The 17,095-nt window shown below is 40.9% G+C and overlaps 1 protein-coding gene across 6 annotated transcripts in view; it reads left to right on the top strand.

The window, feature by feature from the left end:
* FGD4 (FYVE, RhoGEF and PH domain containing 4) overlaps window positions 1-12,251 on the top strand; it is a 243,680-nt gene extending 231,429 nt beyond the window's left edge. For all 6 annotated transcript variants that reach the window (XM_024992557.2, XM_059887007.1, XM_024992560.2 and 3 more), the window contains 2 exons: window positions 11,263-11,388; window positions 11,619-12,251. In XM_024992557.2, the coding sequence (XP_024848325.1) occupies window positions 11,263-11,387 (125 nt within the window). In that variant the 3' untranslated portion in view covers window position 11,388; window positions 11,619-12,251. The remainder of the gene's footprint in view (window positions 1-11,262; window positions 11,389-11,618) is intronic.
* The last annotated feature ends 4,844 nt before the right edge of the window (window positions 12,252-17,095 follow it).

Here is a 17,095-nt window from a genome sequence, read left to right as displayed (position 1 = left end):
AGAGCATGGGCTCTAGGGAGTGTGGGCTTCAGTAGTTGTAGTTCCTGAGCTCTAGAGCACAGGCTCAATAGCTGTGGTGCACCAGCTTAACTTTCCACGACTTGTGGGATCTTCCAGGACCAGGGATCAAACCCGTGCCCTCTGCATTGGCAGGTGGATTCTCTACCACTGAGCCACCAGGGAGGGCCCTGTCACTCAGCTCTTGAAGTCCTCTCTTCTTTATCTGGTTTAAACATTCAATCACTATAATCACTCCTTTGCATTCAATTCACTCAACCTCCTCTCTAGCTTTGTCTTACTTGCTTGACAAAATCAAAACCTGGTTGACTCTATTCTGTCTTCATGCCTACAGCCAAGTAGCCAAACAAAATGAACAACTATATTGATTGGTCTCATTTTAAATTCTTTACTGGATTACCATTTTGTATCCCCTTTCTCATACCTCCGACACCACCTCCCTCATCCTGCACCCAGTTGATGACCTTCTTACTTTACTCAGAAAATTAATTTACAGAGGACTCCTGCAGTTTCCCACAACTGCATCCAGCTGTCTACCAACACAGGTTCTACATACTCTTCTCTTCCTAACCATCCATGTTCCTACTTAAATCTGATTTCTAGTTTACACTGTATCCTGTCCCCACTCACCTTCTCAAGAATGCTGTTCCAACCATTATCTTTTTCTCATAAAATATCAACTTTCCTTCTTAACTGAATCTACCAGCAAACATATAGGTTACAGTATTTCCCAACCTAAATAAACCTCTTCACTACACTTCCCCTGCCACCTACCACCCATTTTTCCTTCCTTTTTGGAGCAATAGTTGAGTTGTCTATACTTGTTTCCAATTCCTCTCTTCCCATTCTTCCCTGAATATACTCCAATCAGGCTGAAAAATGTATCTCCCTTGATAAAACCTACTTTATCCATAATTTTCTCCATCTTCATTCATTGCAACTCTGGTTTTCAACTTTCTTAAGCCAAAAACTTTCATCTTTGACTCCTCTCTTTCACAGAATACACATCCAATAATCAGGAATTTATATTAGCTTACCTTTAAAATATTCCAAGAATTTTTCAGATTCTTTTTTACCAATTCCCACTGCTACCATTCTGGCCTAAACCATCATTGTCTTGCTACATTATTTCAGTAGCTTTCTAATTAGTCTCAAGTCTTCCAGCTCTCCCTCCACCCCTCCACTATTAAAAAGGCAGCCAGAGGAGTCTGTTAAAACACAAATCAAATTATGTGGCTTCTGTACCCCAATCCCTCCAGGGACTCCCATCTCCCTTAGAATAAAAGCCAAAGTCCTTTGGCCTCATAAATTTTTATGTTTCCCCACTGCTGCTGCTGCTGCTGCTAAGTCGCTTCAGTCATGTCCGACTCTGTGTGACCCCATAGACGGCAGCCCACCAGGCTCCCCCACCCCTGGGATTCTCCAGGCAAGAACACTGGAGTGGGTTGCCATTTCCTTCTCCAATGCATGAAAGTGAAAAGTGAAAGTGAAGACCGTCAGTTGTGTCCGACTCTTAGCAACCTCATGGACTGCAGTCTATGAGGCTGCTCCTTCCATGGGATTTTCCCAGGCAAGAGTACTGGAGTGGGGTGCCATTGCCTTCTTCACTACACCACCGCATACATTTTACTTTTCTTTAAGCAAACCAAGTACACTTCAGCCTTAGAACATCGACACTGTTCCTTCTTCCCTGCAGTGCTCCTTTCCCAGATGTCTGCATGAGCACCTTTTCCAGTTTAGAGTCGGCTCAGATCTCATCACCGCAACCTCAGTTTACTGCCTCCACTACCAACATAACACTCTCATTCCTCAACCTGACCTATTTTTTCCTTATAACACTTGGCATCTTGTAACAAACTAGATAATTAGCTGTTGGGTTTTTTGTTTTCTATGTTCTTTATCTACTAGAACATAAGCGCCTTGAAAGTAAGGATTTTTATCTGTTTTAATCACTGATGCCCTCAATCCCCAGTACTAGGAGTTACTTGGCACTTTGTAGACTTTCAATAAAAACTGGATACAAAAGCTAGGCTATAAAAATTAAAAATGAACAGAAATGTACTTCCAAAGTATCAAATTGTTGTGAACACAAAACTTTGGAACAGGGAATGAGAGGAAAAGAAAGCAACATTTTATATAGTTAAATTGTTTTAGTAACAAAGCCAAATTCCTGATTGTTTAAAACATAGTCAAGGACTTCAAAATATAATAATGAAAATCTTAGTCAGCCTTTGCAGATGGAGTCTTGCTATAAAAAAAGTCAGTCTCAGCTTGCTCTCATCACCATCACCGCAACATCTAGTCTATGAGGAAATTAGAGGCAGCTGGTCACTGTTCCAGAAGGAGCCAGAAGTGGTGAAAGATGCATGTCCCAAGGGAAGTGGGGCTAGAGAGGACCTGCCAGAGGGTTTGGATAATGAGCTCCTAGTCTGGAGTCAATCTCTTACAGAGGAAATGATCCATGTTTTGTTTTGGTCTTGTATTTATAAATACAGAGCCAGGTTGCTTTGTCTCAATAAAGGAAACTGCTTTTATAGAGTAAGATGTTACCACATAGTCATGGTGTTTTCACAGGAAACCATATTTTTAGATTGCTTACATATATGGTTATCATACACTGAACAAAGGTAGTAACTGAAACGAGTGTATTTTTCTATATGGAATCATGTTCAAAGCTGGGAGAAACATGCCACATCCTAAAGATCATCTTGTAGTTTTCCATTAAGATCTGTGTGTTCTTGGGGAGTGGAAAACAGGCAGGCACAGACTACAGGGAGGCACAGGCTCACAGTTTTAAATAGAAGGGAAGGAAATATAGAGAAATTATTTTCTTAAGTCTTGATGCTTTTCTGAGTATACCGTTTTTGTTGAGTTTTGAACTCTATTGATGTTTTATGTACACAAGCACCCATGATAAAAAATGATGAAAAAACTGAAATGGAACATAAATACCAATGAATATATCAGTGGTCAAAAAAATGCCAAGTGAATAACAACCACTCTACACCAAAATTAGAAGAATTAATGCACATTTTTTAAAAAGGTAAGTATTTATGCATTTTTTGGCTGCAGTGTATTCATCTAGGGTGTTTGTTGCTGCTCACGGACTTTCTTTCTCACAGTTTTACTGTGCAGGCTTCTCACTGCAGTGGATTCTCTTGTTGCAGAGAATGGGCTCTGGAGCACTCAGGCTTCAGTAGCTGCAGCACTCAAGCTCAGTAGCTGTGGTGCATGGGCTGACCTGCCCCGCAGCATGTCGAATCTTCTCAGACCAAAGATCGAACCCATGACCCTGCGTTGGCAGGCGGATTCTCACTGGACCACCAAGGGAATCCCTAATGCACACTTTTGAATGCAGTATGTTGATAATACATGCTTAGACTAAAGGCAAATAGAATCTTATAGAGGTAGTGAATTCTAGGTCATTGGTTTGTTTTATCCAGTGGTATGACAACATTTCAAAAGTCTATGAGCTCTAGAGCTGAGCAAATTAGCATGTTGAATATAATGGGAGCCAAATTTCTCACTGACAAGAGAAGGCAGTTACAATATGGGAAAGGGGGAATGTGATAAATTTTGTGTTGTTGGACTAGAATTACAGATATCAATACTGCTACTGCTGCTAAGTCGCTTCAGTCGTGTCTGACTCTGTGCGACCCCATAGACTGCAGCCCACCAGGCTCCCCCGTCCCTGGGATTCTCCAGGCAAGAACACTGGAGTGGGTTGCCATTTCCTTCTCCAATGCATGAAAGTGAAAAGTGAAAGTGAAGTCGCTCAGTCGTGTCCGACTCCCAGCGACCCCATGGACTGCAGCCTACCAGGCTCCTCCATCCATGGGATTTTCCAGGCAAGAGTACTGGAGTGGGATACCATTGCCTTCTCCGACAGGTATCAATATGAACACATAATTTTATAGTTATTTAGCTAACTGGGTATAGATATAATACATATATAGATGTGTGTACATATGTATATTTGTGTGTGCACTCATGCTGTGAGGGTCAAGAAGCAATAATACCCCAATAGCAATGTGTATACCTATGTTGGTTTCTAAATACCGTTTCCACTAAAGGAACCAGAACTGCTTGAAAAACTGGCTGATTCTAGGGGTATAGCAGAGAAAATTCAAGATAAGCCTGGACTATCATACTGTGACAAAAAGTGAAGGGGTTACCCTGGTAGCTCAGCTGGTAAAGAATCCACCTGCAATGCAGGCGACCCTGATTCAGTTCCTGGGTCAGGAAGATCGGCTGGAGAAGGGATATGCACTCCAGTATACTTGGGCTTCCCTGGTGGCTTCGTCAGCTACAGTCCATGGAGTCGCAAAGAGTCTGACATGACTGAGTGACTCCCTCACTCAAAAAAAGTGAAAAAGTACTCAAAGAATGACGTGAACATGTCAAAAGACCCAGAAGTTAGCTTGAAGAGGCTCCAAATAGCAAAATCTAGGACAGTTGAACATAAATATTGAGTGTTTCCTATATGCTAGTTGTTTATTGTATCAATATTTAAAGTCTAGGATTATTTTGAATATGCTGACAGTTGGTTTCCTTTTAAATTTCTCTTAGCATACAAATAACTCTCCTTATATTTTATCATGCCTCTAAATCAGAAAGTATGTTCTTTGTAAACAAAATACTCTGAATATTTTAAAATATATTAGTCATATTGTCACAAAATGTATATATGTCAATATTCACAAGGTAAATTTCTGACACTTGTCATCTATGATTCACCCTAATATAAGATTTATAAAATGAAGTAAAAACAGAAGCATCCTCTTTTAACCAAAGTGGAAACATGAACAAATAAGTATCTAAAATGTTATAAAATTACACATTGTTTCAAATAAGGGACTATGTTCCTGGTTGTTTAATATTTAGTAATATTAGTTTATTTAAGGAATCCAAGAAAGGCTAATGGAATTTGAGTAGGAAAAAATTGTGTCAGAATAAAGGAGATAGCAAGCTGAGAATATCTCTGACTTTTCCAGGTTCCAGAGCTCCTTCATGAATTTGGTGTTCTTATAGAGGTATAAATGGCTGCATCATTTATTTTAAAAATCCTAAATATCACAGAGGACCTGAGTTTCAGAAAACAGTAGAAAAAGTGCAGTAGAACAAGTTATACATTTCAGGATTCAGAACCCAAGGCAAGGAAACTATGAAACCATATGAGCAGAAAATCAAGCTGCCAAAGCAAAGTCCGATGAAGTTGAAAAATGGTGAAATACTGGGCGCTTTTTTTCTTAACTCTCCTTCCCTGTATTTTCCAGTTTTTCTAAAGTCTAAATATAGAAGTTATGAAAAGTGTCATTTTTAAGGAACTACCAACATTCACCAAAGAATGTGTTACCAGCCCACCTACCATCATTTACCAATAGTGGTGGCAACAGGGCAGACTCAAACTTCCTCTCACCCACAGGGCATTATCTGGGGGTTAAACTGGGCTCCACCCAGAAGAGAGGATCCCCAGCCCCTGCACTTTGCATTAGTTTGTCACCTGAGCTCCAATTATATGACGTATGCTGCAGATCTTAGTTTTCAAAAGATTCCTTGGTCAACATAACCAGCATATAACAAGGGAAATTTCTTCCAACTTCTGCCAATAATCTGCCTTTTATGGCCCTGAAGGAGGCCAAGGATGAGGGTCCAATGGGATACTGCTGGTGCTGCTGCTGCTAAGTCGCTTCAGTCGTGTCCAACTCTGTGCGACCCCATAGACGGCAGCCCACCAGGCTCCCCCGTCCCTGGGATTCTCCAGGCAGAACACTGGAGTGGGTTGCCATTGCCTTCTCCAATGCATGAAAGTGAAAAGTGAAAGTGAAGTCGATCAGTCGTGTCCAACTCTTCTCGACCCCATGGACTGCAGCCCACCAGGCTCCTCCATCCATGGGATTTTCCAGGCAAGAATACTGGAGTAGGGTGCCATTGCCTTCTCCGCCAATGGGATACACAGGTTCCCAAATACAGTAATAATTTGGTACCTCTTAAAATTAGTGTTCAGTTGTGTCTGACTCTTTGCAACCCTGTAGACTGTAGCCCATCAGGCTCCTCTGTCTATGGGATTCTCCAGGCAAGAATACTGGAGTGGGTAGCCATTCCCTTTTCCAGGGGGTCTTCCTGACCCAGGGATCAAACCTGGGTCTCCCACATCACTGGCAGCTGAGCCACCAGGGAATCCCCAAAACTATTGCTACTGAAATACTTAATATTTATTCAGAAAAGGAATAGCCAAGTATTAAGACTTGGGGGAAGCTCTTCTATTGTATTCTCAGTTCTTCAGTTTGGGCAAGAGAGTTGTATACACTTACTATTCACAAAGTAAAAAGATGAAATCAGCCGGACCCAGTTTCACTAAAAAGCGGCTTAGAGACCACTGCTCAAGTGTGCCCCTGGGGATTCAAGTACGACAAGTGATTTTAACCGCCTTCTGTTTGTAAGAAGAATTTTCGTAAATACGACTTTCTCCATATCACTATTTTCTACCGCGACAGTGCTCACTACAATGGCAGCCCCTACAGTGGCGCATGGACAGCTCCCCTGCTGGTCCACCCCTTAACCCAGCTCTGCTGGGAAGAGCAGGTGACGGTGCAGCTTCCTTGTGGTTCTCCCAGTCACCTTTGTCCCCTCAACCCTGTCCCCTTATTCTCCTTCCCTTAAAAATAACAATAATTTCTCAAATATGTCTACACTGAGTCCAAGGGATAGACTATCACAGCTCAGTCTTATCCCAAATTATGGGTGTCTTTTCATGAAATAGGGATCTACTGTTTGTAGTCTTAGATCTTATTAGTTTCATTTAACATCATATTCTAAGCACTTTATCTTTAAAAAGTTTTTAATAGTTATGGTCAACATTTGAGGGTCTACTACACACTATTCTAGGATCTTTACATGGATTATTTCATTTATTCTCCCCCACAAATTTATTTATAAAATCTACCCTGATTTTCCCATTTTGAAAATTTCCCATTTTGCACCAGTTTATTTTTTAATGCTCCCAAATACTTATAATTTGCTTTTCCCATTTTTTCCGGTTTCTCATTGCTTTGAATTTACTTTTGATATCCCATATTTTTTCTTTTATTTTCTTCTTTTGGTATCCTGTATTTAATAAAAGTCACTTTTCCCTCTCAGTTTCTAGTTTATTATTATAAAAGGTTGTTTACATTTATCTCTAACAGGTTTTAAAAATCTCAGTGGTTTTATCTATTGTTCTTTTCTTCTACTTTTATTGAGAGATAATTGACATGCAGTACTGTATAAGTTTAAGGTGTACAGAATAATGATTTAACTCACGTGAGTCAGGAACTAATTACCACAATAAGTTTACTGATCAGATCAGATCAGATCAGTCGCTCAGTCGTGTCTGACTCTTTGTGACCCCATCAATTACAGCACGCCAGGCCTCCCTGTCCATCACCAACACCCTGAGTTCACTCAGACTCACGTCCATCGAGTCAGTGATGCCATCCAGCCATCTCATCCTCTGTCGTCCCCTTCTCCTTCTGCCCCCAATCCCTCCCAGCATCTGAGTCTTTTCCAATGAGTCAACTCTTCGCATGAGGTGGCCAAAGTACTGGAGTTTCAGCTTTAGCATCATTCCTTCCAAAGAAATCCCAGGGCTGATCTCCTTCAGAATGGACTGGTTGGATCTCCTTGCTGTCCAAGGGACTCTCAAGCGTCTTCTCCAACACCACAGTTCAAAAGCATCAATTCTTTGGAGCTCAGCCTTCTTCACAGTCCAACTCTCACATCCATACATGACCACAGGAAAAACCAAAGCCTTGACTAGACAGACCTTTGTTGGCAAAGTAATGTCTCTGCTTTTGAATATGCTATCTAGGTTGGTCATAACTTTCCTTCCAAGGAGTAAGCGTCTTTTAATTTCATGGCTGCAGTCACCGTCTGCAGTGATTTTGGAGCCCAGAAAAATAAAGTCTGACACTGTTTCCACTGTTTCCCCATCTATTTCCCATGAAGTGATGGGACCAGATGCCATGATCTTAGTTTTCTGAATGTTGAGCTTTAAGCCAACTTTTTCACTCTCCACTTTAACTTATATGCAGAGTACATCATGAGAAACGCTGGACTGGAAGTTTACTGAACATCATCTCAAAATTAAAGAAGTATAAAACCATTTTTTTCTTGCAGTGAGAAATCTTAAGATTTACTCTCTTAACAGCTTTCATATATGACATAGAGCAGTGTTACTTATATTGTATGTTACATCCCTAGTACTTATTTATCTTGCAATTGAAAGTTTGTACATTTTTACTACCTTCCTTTGATTCCCCTTCTCCCCAACCCCACTTCAGTTCAGTTCAGTTGCTCCAGTCGTATCCAACTCTTTGCGACCCCATGAACTGCAGCACGCCAGGCTTCCCTGTCCATCACCAACCCCCAGAGTTTACCCAAACTCACGTCCATTAAGTCAGTGAAGCCATCCGACCCTCTCATCCTCTGTTGTCCCCTTCTCCTCCTGCCTTCAATCTTTCCCAGCATCCGGGTCTTTTCAGGTGAGTCAGCTCTTCGCATGAGGTGGCCAAAGTATTGGAGTTTCAACATCAGTCCTTCCAATGAACACCCAGGACTGATCTCCTTTAGGATGGACTGGTTGGATCTCCTTGCAGTCCAAGGAACTCTCAAGAGTCTTCTCCAACCCCACAGTTCAAAAGCATCAATTCTTTTGAGCTCAGCTTTCTTTATAGTCCAACTCTCACATCCATACATGACTACTGGAAAACCCATAGCTTTGATGAGACGGACGTTTGTTGACAACCACAAATCTGATCTCTTTCTATAAGTTTGTTTCTTTGTATTTGAAATATAATTGAACTACAAAACTATGTTAGCTCCTGGTACAATGCATGTGAAAGTGAAGTGAAGTCGCTCAGTCGTGTGCGGCTCTTTGCGATCCCATGGACTGTAGTCTACCAGGCTTCTCTGTCCATGGAATTTTCCAGGCAAGAGTACTGGAGTGGGTTGCTATTTCCTTCTCCAGGGGATCTTCCTGACACAGGGATCAAACCCAGGTCTCCTGCATTGCAGGCAGACGCTTTACCCTCTGAGCCACCAGGGAAGCATAATGATTCAATATTTCTATATATTTCAAAATGATCATCATGATAAGTCTAGTTGCAATTGTTACCATAGAAAGATACTGTTAATTCATAATTATTGGCTATATTCCCCACATTGTATAATTAATACCTATGACTCATTTATTTTGTAACTGAAAGTTTGTACCTCTTAATCTCCCTCACCTACTTCTTTCTTCCCTCAACCCCTCCCTTCTGGCAACCATCTGTTTAGTCCCTGTATCTATGACTATTTCTGTTTAGTTATGTTTATTCATTTGTATTTTTTTTAGATTCCACATGTAAGTGAAATCATCAGCTTTAGTATCATTCCTTCCAAAGAACACCCAGGGCTGATCTCCTTTAGAATAGACTGGTTGGATCTCCTTCCAGTTCAAGGGACTCTCAAGAGTCTTCTCCAACACCACAGTTCTAAAGCATCAATTCTTTGGCGCTCAGCTTTCTTCACAGTCCAACTCTCACATCCATAGATGACCACAGGAAAAACCATAGCCTTGACTAGATGGACCTTTGTTGGCAAAGTAATGTCTCTGCTTTTCAATATGCTATCTAGGTTGGTCATAACTTTCCTTCTAAGGAGTAAGCGTCTTTTAATTTCATGGCTGTAATCACCATCTGCAGTGATTTTGGAGCCCCAAAAAGTCTGACACTGTTTCCACCGTTTCCCCATCTATTTCCCATGAAATGATGGGACCAGATGCCATGATCTTTGGAAGGAATGATGCTAAAGCTGAAACTCCAGTACTTTGGCCACCTCATGTGAAGAGTTGACTCATTGGAAAAGATTCGGATGCTGGGAGGGATTGGGGGCAGGAGGAAAAGGGGACGACAGAGGATGAGATGGCTGGATGGCATCACCAACTCGACTGACGTGAGTTTGAGTGAACTCCGGGAGTTGGTGATGGACAGGGAGGCCTGGCATGCTGCTATTCATGGGGTCACAAAGAGTCGGACACGACTGAGGGACTGAACTGAACTGAACTGATACAGTTTGTATTTGTATTCCTCTTTCTGTGTCTGACTTACTTCACTTAGCATATTACCCTCTGCAGCACCAGGAAAGCCTGGCATCTTGCAGTCCATGAGGTCGCAAAGAGTTGGACATAACTGGGAAACTGAACAACAACATTACCCTCTAGGTCCTTCCATGCTGTTGAAAATGGCAAAATTTTACAGTAAGTCCCCTAGATATGAACGTTCAAGTTGAAAACTTTGACAGATGTGAATGTGCATTCCATCAGGGTCAGGTGTGAGTGAAATTGCAGCTGGCGCTTTGTCTCCTGTTGCTGATGATCCTTCTGCTCTATCATCTCCCACCTTCTCTCCCTCCTCCGGTCAGCAGCACTTCTTGCCTGTTCATTCAACGCTAGCCCCTGGATGACAGCTGTTGTGCTGTACTCCTGTACTTTTCAAGGTACTGTACTGTAAGCTTAGAAATGTTTTCTATACTTTTCTCATCTGTTTTTATGTATTATTTGTGTGAAAAGCATTATAAAGCTATTACAGTACAATACCATATAGCAGATTGTGTTAGTTGGGTATCTAGGCTACTTTGTCGGACTTAACAAATTGGACTCACTAATGTGCTCTCAGAATAGAACTAATTCATATGTAAGGGCTTGCTATATTCTTTTTTATGACTAATATTCTATTATCTTTATAACCACTTTATATCTTCTTTACCCACTCATCTATCAGTGGGCACTTAGGCGCCTTCCATATTCTGTCTATCGTAAATAATACTGCAATGAACATAAAAATGCCTATGTTTTCAAATTAGTGTTTTCATCATTTTTCACTAGTTCAAATAATGCTTCAAGGCACGTCTCTAACTTGTTATTGAGAGTTACTCCTCAATAGGTTAGATATCATAGAAAACTTCTTAGGTGGTTCCACTGGAAGAAGAGACTGAGGGTAAGTAACACCTTACACTAACTGTGCATTGGAGTTGAAAACATGCATACCTATGCCACGCCTTGCTGCAATTTTGACCTGCCTGGGGCTATATGCTGGCAGATGGATAAAGATGTGTCATTTTCTCCCACTGATTCTGATTCTTCCCATACATCCTGTACCTACCCACCCTACTTTTATGAACCACTGTAACACTCAAAACTGAGGGAATAACGTTCTTCTTCAGTGTTGCACTCAGGCCGGATACCACAAGCCCTGTCAAGAGGAGACCTCGGTCTCGGGCCTGTTGCCTTGACCTCATGCTCTCCTGCTCTCCTCCCAGCTGCCCAGGACTTCACTGAGGGTCTCTGAGGTAAGTCTCAGCCTGTCCTAGGGTGACTAGAATGAAAACAGAAATAGCTATCCAGGAAGAGAGAAGAGAATTAAGATAGCCATAAAAAGCCTTTCTAAAGGAGCTAAATATTTGTAAAGGAAAAAGGAAACTGGGGGATGACCAGGGTATATTCCTATTCCTTGCCTCCACATACTCCAGAACAGTGGTTCTCAACCTGGTTTTCTATCTCCTTTCTCCTCCATCCCCAGGAACATTTGGCAGAGTCTGGAGACATTTTTGGCTCTCACAGCTGGGAGGGACATTGTGCTACTGGCATATACCATGGAGTCCAGGGCTGCCGCTCTATATCCTACAGTGTACAAGACAGTGCCCCACAGCAAAGAGTTCTTCAAACCGCGATCTCAGTGGTGCCAAAGTTGAAGCCCTACAACCCTTTCCTACAGCCCTCTTTTTTTTTGTTCCCCTGTGCAATGCTCTACTTCTCTCAGATTCAAATGGAAAGATGACTGCATCTAACCAGAGTAAGCCTGGGCCTCAAGCAATTTCCCTATGTTCTCAGTCTGTAGTTGGTGATTCTTTAGCAATAAGTTTTGTTGAGTTAAGTGACTCCTTATCTCATTTATGAGATCTGGGAACCCATGGAGAGATAAGAATAGTCTAAACACCTGGGTTGGGACATGATCTGTGTTCTTCAGAGTTTGAGAATTACTGTCCTTAAATGGCCTTGGACTGTGATTGCAAAGCTTTTTTTCTCTCAGAAACTGTCTCTCTAGTTTAACATCTTCTTAGGATATTTCTCAGTGTTGCCTTTCCTCTGGACTATGATTCAGAGTCTCCAGTAACCACTGCCCATCCCCACAATATGCCATTATGATTCATATTTCTATTGAACTTGTAAATTCAACAAAGAACTAGAACTTGTGTTAATTGTTATTTGATAATTTTTTTTTTTTTTTTTTTTAGATCTTTGGCCCATTTTTTGATTGGGTCATTTATTTTTCTGGAATTGAGCTGTAGGAGTTGCTTGTATATTTTTGAGATTAGTTGTTTGTCTGTTGCTTCATTTGCTATTATTTTTTGATGAAAATATATATACTTTGAAGAAAGAAGTCCTCTATGGGTTTGTTTTGCTTAAATGATTAATGTTCTGATCTGAATATGCTTTATCACTATTTATTACACAGTGTTACATTTCTTGTGAGTTGTAGGGTAAAACTAGCCCATAGAAAGGACTTTAAAATTAACAGTGGAAAAAAAAAATAAAATTAACAGTGAAAAAAAGGAGCAGAGATTCTGACTTCAAAATTCTATCTTCAACACTCCTGCACTAGTTTAAATACACCTCATCTATGCAGTGAAGAACTGGAAAGGAAAAAGAGAAGTTAACTGACGAGGAAAGCAGCTGATGTGTGTTTCCACTCAAAGACCTGGACACAGTGCTAAGTGCTTGTATCTACCATTTTTTGGAGATGATACTAAGCTTCTGTTTCATCCTAACAATCCAGTAAGGTGGAATGAGGAAACTAAGACTCAGAAACTTCAAGACAGCTCCTCAGAGACATATATCTAAGGAATGGCAGGAGCAGGTTTTAAGCCCATATCAAGGGCCTCACTTGACACTAATGGGTACTGTTATTACTAAGCACATTTTAGGAAAAAGATACCCTAGTAAGAGCTTCATATACATTATTTAGTTTTAAACCTCACAACTATTTTTTGTGTACTTTATAGAGAGTAAACTGAGGATCCGAAGCTTACCTCACTCATCCTGGGTTCAGTTCAGTTCAGTCCAGTCGCTCAGTCATGTCCGACTCTTTGCAACCCTATGAATGGCAGCACGCCAGGCCTCCCTGTCCATCACCAACTCCAGGAGTTTACCCAAACTCATGTCCATCGAGTTGGTGATGCCGTTCAGCCATCTCATCCTCTGTCGTCCCCTTCTCCTCCTGCCCCCATCCCTCCCAGCATCAGGGTCTTTTCCAATGAGTCAACTCTTCGCATGAGGTGGCCAAAGTATTGGAGTTTCAGTTTCAGCATCAGTCCTTCCAATGAACACCCAGGACTGATCTCCTTCAGAATGGACTGGTTGGATCTCCTTGCTGTCCAAGGGACTCTCAAGCGTCTTCTCCAACACCACAGTTCAAAAGCATCAATTCTTTGGAGCTCAGCCTTCTTCACAGTCCAACTCTCACATCCATACATGACCACAGGAAAAACCAAAGCCTTGACTAGACAGACCTTTGTTGGCAAAGTAATGTCTCTGCTTTTGAATATGCTATCTAGGTTGGTCATAACTTTCCTTCCAAGGAGTAAGCGTCTTTTAATTTCATGGCTGCAGTCACCATCTGCAGTGATTTTGGAGCCCTCAAAAATAAAGTCAGCTACTGTTTCCACTGTTTCCCCATCTATTTCCCATGAAGTGATGGGACCAGATGCCATGATCTTAGTTTTCTGAATGTTGAGCTTTAAGCCAACTTAACTGGTAAATAGATTGTGGATTCAAGCACATTTCATCTGCTTTAGAGAATACAGTATATTTTGTCTCCCCAAAACATCATTTCCACCTCACCATGTTGTGCTACAAGCATTATCTCATCAAATTCTATGACTAGCCTCCTGCCAAGAAATGGTACCTTTTTTGCAGATGGAAAAACTGAAGCTCAGATAGCACAAGTAACCTATCTAAGCCATATACATGGATTGTATTAGGTAAGAAATATCATATTAGTACTCCAACAATAATTTTCAACTTCGATCAGTGTAGGTGCCTTTTGAAGCATCAGTGCAGTTTTAAAAACAAATCATAAGCAAATTGTGTCCTATATACATATTATACGTTTCCAGGTTTAGAATGAGGTAATTTAAAAAGGCAACTACAAGATAGTATGTGAAAATTTAAAGAAATAAATTATAAAACAATATGATGGTACTCCTACCTAGGCATGTGTGGAAATTTTCTAAAAGCGCACGCAGGGAACTCTTGGTGTAGAGAAAAGGGAACCCTCTCACATTGTTGGTGGGAATGTAAACTGGTATAGTCACTATGGAGAACAGTGTGGAGATTCCTCTAAAAACTGAAACTAGAACTGTCATACAACCCAGCAATCCCACTGCTGGCATATACACAGGGGAAACCAGAATTGAAAGAGACACATGTACCCCAGTGTTCATTGCAGCACTATTTTATAGTAGCTAGGACATGGAAGCAACCTAGATGTCCATCATAAGATGAATGGATAAGGAAGTTGTGGTATATATACATGATGGAATATTACTCAGCTATAAAAAGGAATGCATTTGAGTCAGTTATTTTTTTTTCTTTTTTTTGTCCCCGCCCTCCTTGAGTCAGTTATAATGAGGTGGATGAAGCTGTAGCCTATTATAATAGACTGAAGTAAGTCAGAAAGAGAAAGACAAATACTGTATTTAACGCATATATATGAAATTTAGAAAGACAATAACGAGCATCCTACATGCAGGGCAGCAAAGGAGACAAAGATGTAAAGAATAGACTTTTGGATTCAGTGGGAGAAGGCAAGGATGGGATGATTTGAGAGAGTAGCATTGAAACATGTATATTACTATGTGTAAAATAGGTGACCAGTGCAAATTTGATCATGAAGCAAGGCACCCAAAGCCAGTGCTCTGGAACAATCCGGAGGGATAGGGTAGGGAAGGAGGTGGGAGGGGCTCAGGATGGAAAGACACATGTATACCCTTGGCTGATTCATGTTGATATATGGCAAAAACCATCACAATATTGTAAAGTATCTTCCAATTAAATAAATTAAAAAAATTTTAGCTGGGGGAAGAAAGGGATAGTTAGGGACTTTGGGAAGGTCATTACATGCTACTATATTTAAAATTGATAATTAACAATGACCTATTGTATAGCACATAGAACTCTGCTCAATGTTATGTGCCAGCTTGGACGGGAGGGGGTTTGGGGGGAGAATGGACACAAGTATACGTATGGCTGAGTCCCTTCGTTCTTCACCTGGAACTACTGCAACATTGTTAATCGGCTATACCTCTAAACAAAATGTTTAAAGTTTAAAAAAATTTAATTGGAGGATAATTGCTTTACAATGTTGTGTTAGTTTCTGCTGTACACCAACATGAATCAACTATAAGTACACACACATATATATATACACACACACACATACACACATCCCCTCCCTTTTCAGTCTCCCTTCCACCCTCCCATCCCTCTAGACCATCACAGAGCACCAAGCTGAGCTCCCTGTGTTATGCAACAGCTTCCCACTGGCTATCTATTTTACACATGGTAGTATATGTACGTCAATGCTACTTTCTCAATTCGTCCCACTCTTTCCTTCCCACACAAGAAACTCTTAATAGCAGTTAGCTCATGGGCAAAAGATTGAACAGACATCAGGCAACTTCTGCCTTTCCCTTATACCTTTCATTAAAATGACAACCCTCTCCAGTACTCTTGCATGGAAAATCCCAAGGACAGAGGAGCCTGGTAGGCTACAGTCCATGGAATTGCAAAGAGTTGGACACAACTGAGCAACTTCACTTTCTACCCTTTCTTTTAGATGAAACAATCTAAACACAACCTCAGAGAACCTCCTAGCTTGAGAACATACATTAGTTTGCATGTCATAAAAGTAATCCAAAGATTGCCAACAGTTTCATAAAGGGATCTAGACAGTGAGGTGTGATCTCTGACACACAGTTGGCAAGGTGGGTGGGTGGGGATGAGGGTGGAAAGTGGCTTTTAGAAAACCTACAGACAAGGTACATAGGCCAGAGGTGTGTCTTGGGTAGCTCTGAGTTACTGATCCTGGGAACTGATTGTCTAGATGGTCAGAGTCTGTGGGCAAAACTCAGTGATGCTGCTTCCTGGGGCTTTGAGCTGGCTTCGGGGCTAGAATACACCTTCTACCAAAGAGTGCAGTGGGTCTCAGACAGAGGCATAAAATAATTTTAAAACCTGATTACTAATTTATCATATTTTAATTCTACTAAAAGTCACATTTTAAATGTATGGGCTTTTTAGTTGTTGTTTATCCAGAGATACAAGGAACTCCTAAATTAAGGAAGTTTTGTCAAATTGAGGGTCAAGAGAACTGAGTTCTAATCCTGTCTCTACTAGTAACTAGAGCTGCAAACCTGAGCTCATCATATTCTCTGAACCTTTGTTTCCTTATTTGTAAAATACTGAAGTGGAAAAAAAAAATACTGAAGTGGACTAAAATTTAAAATCATGAAAATTGCTAGTGTTCCCTTAGGTTTTAGTGTTGTAAGACTCTTATTGTTTACATTTTTATTATTCATTGTTCCCATGAATCTCCTTGCCTTTTTGAAAGCCTGTATTTGATATCATATGCAAGTTTAATGTATTGTATGTTTGAATACACATAGTCACTTCCATTTTTTCAAATGTTACTCAAATGCTTCCTCAATTTGGTGCTGTAGACCAGTCTGCTGTCTCTTCCTTTTCATTCAGAAGGTTCCAGTCTCTCAGCCACAGTCCCTGAGCATCAGTGGATCCTGTGAGAATCAATAAGGTAAGCTGGTGGGCTCAGCATTAGTGCTGAAAAGCATATAAAATCTCCTCTTCAAGATTCAAAGATTTTAGTCAGGCAAATAAGTTTGGCTGATTGTCAGATAAGGCATTCTAAGTGTTGCACTTAGGTACCGAGAAAGTATTTGTAGTGGCTATTTTTGCCCTGCCCACCTGTCATGCCTGGAG

The sequence above is a fragment of the Bos taurus genome, chromosome 5 (assembly GCF_002263795.3).
Source record: "Bos taurus isolate L1 Dominette 01449 registration number 42190680 breed Hereford chromosome 5, ARS-UCD2.0, whole genome shotgun sequence".
NCBI classification, from domain to species: Eukaryota; Metazoa; Chordata; class Mammalia; order Artiodactyla; family Bovidae; genus Bos; species Bos taurus.
The sequence above is the reverse complement of the archived record's forward strand: the minus strand, read 5'-3'. Positions and strand labels throughout refer to the sequence as shown.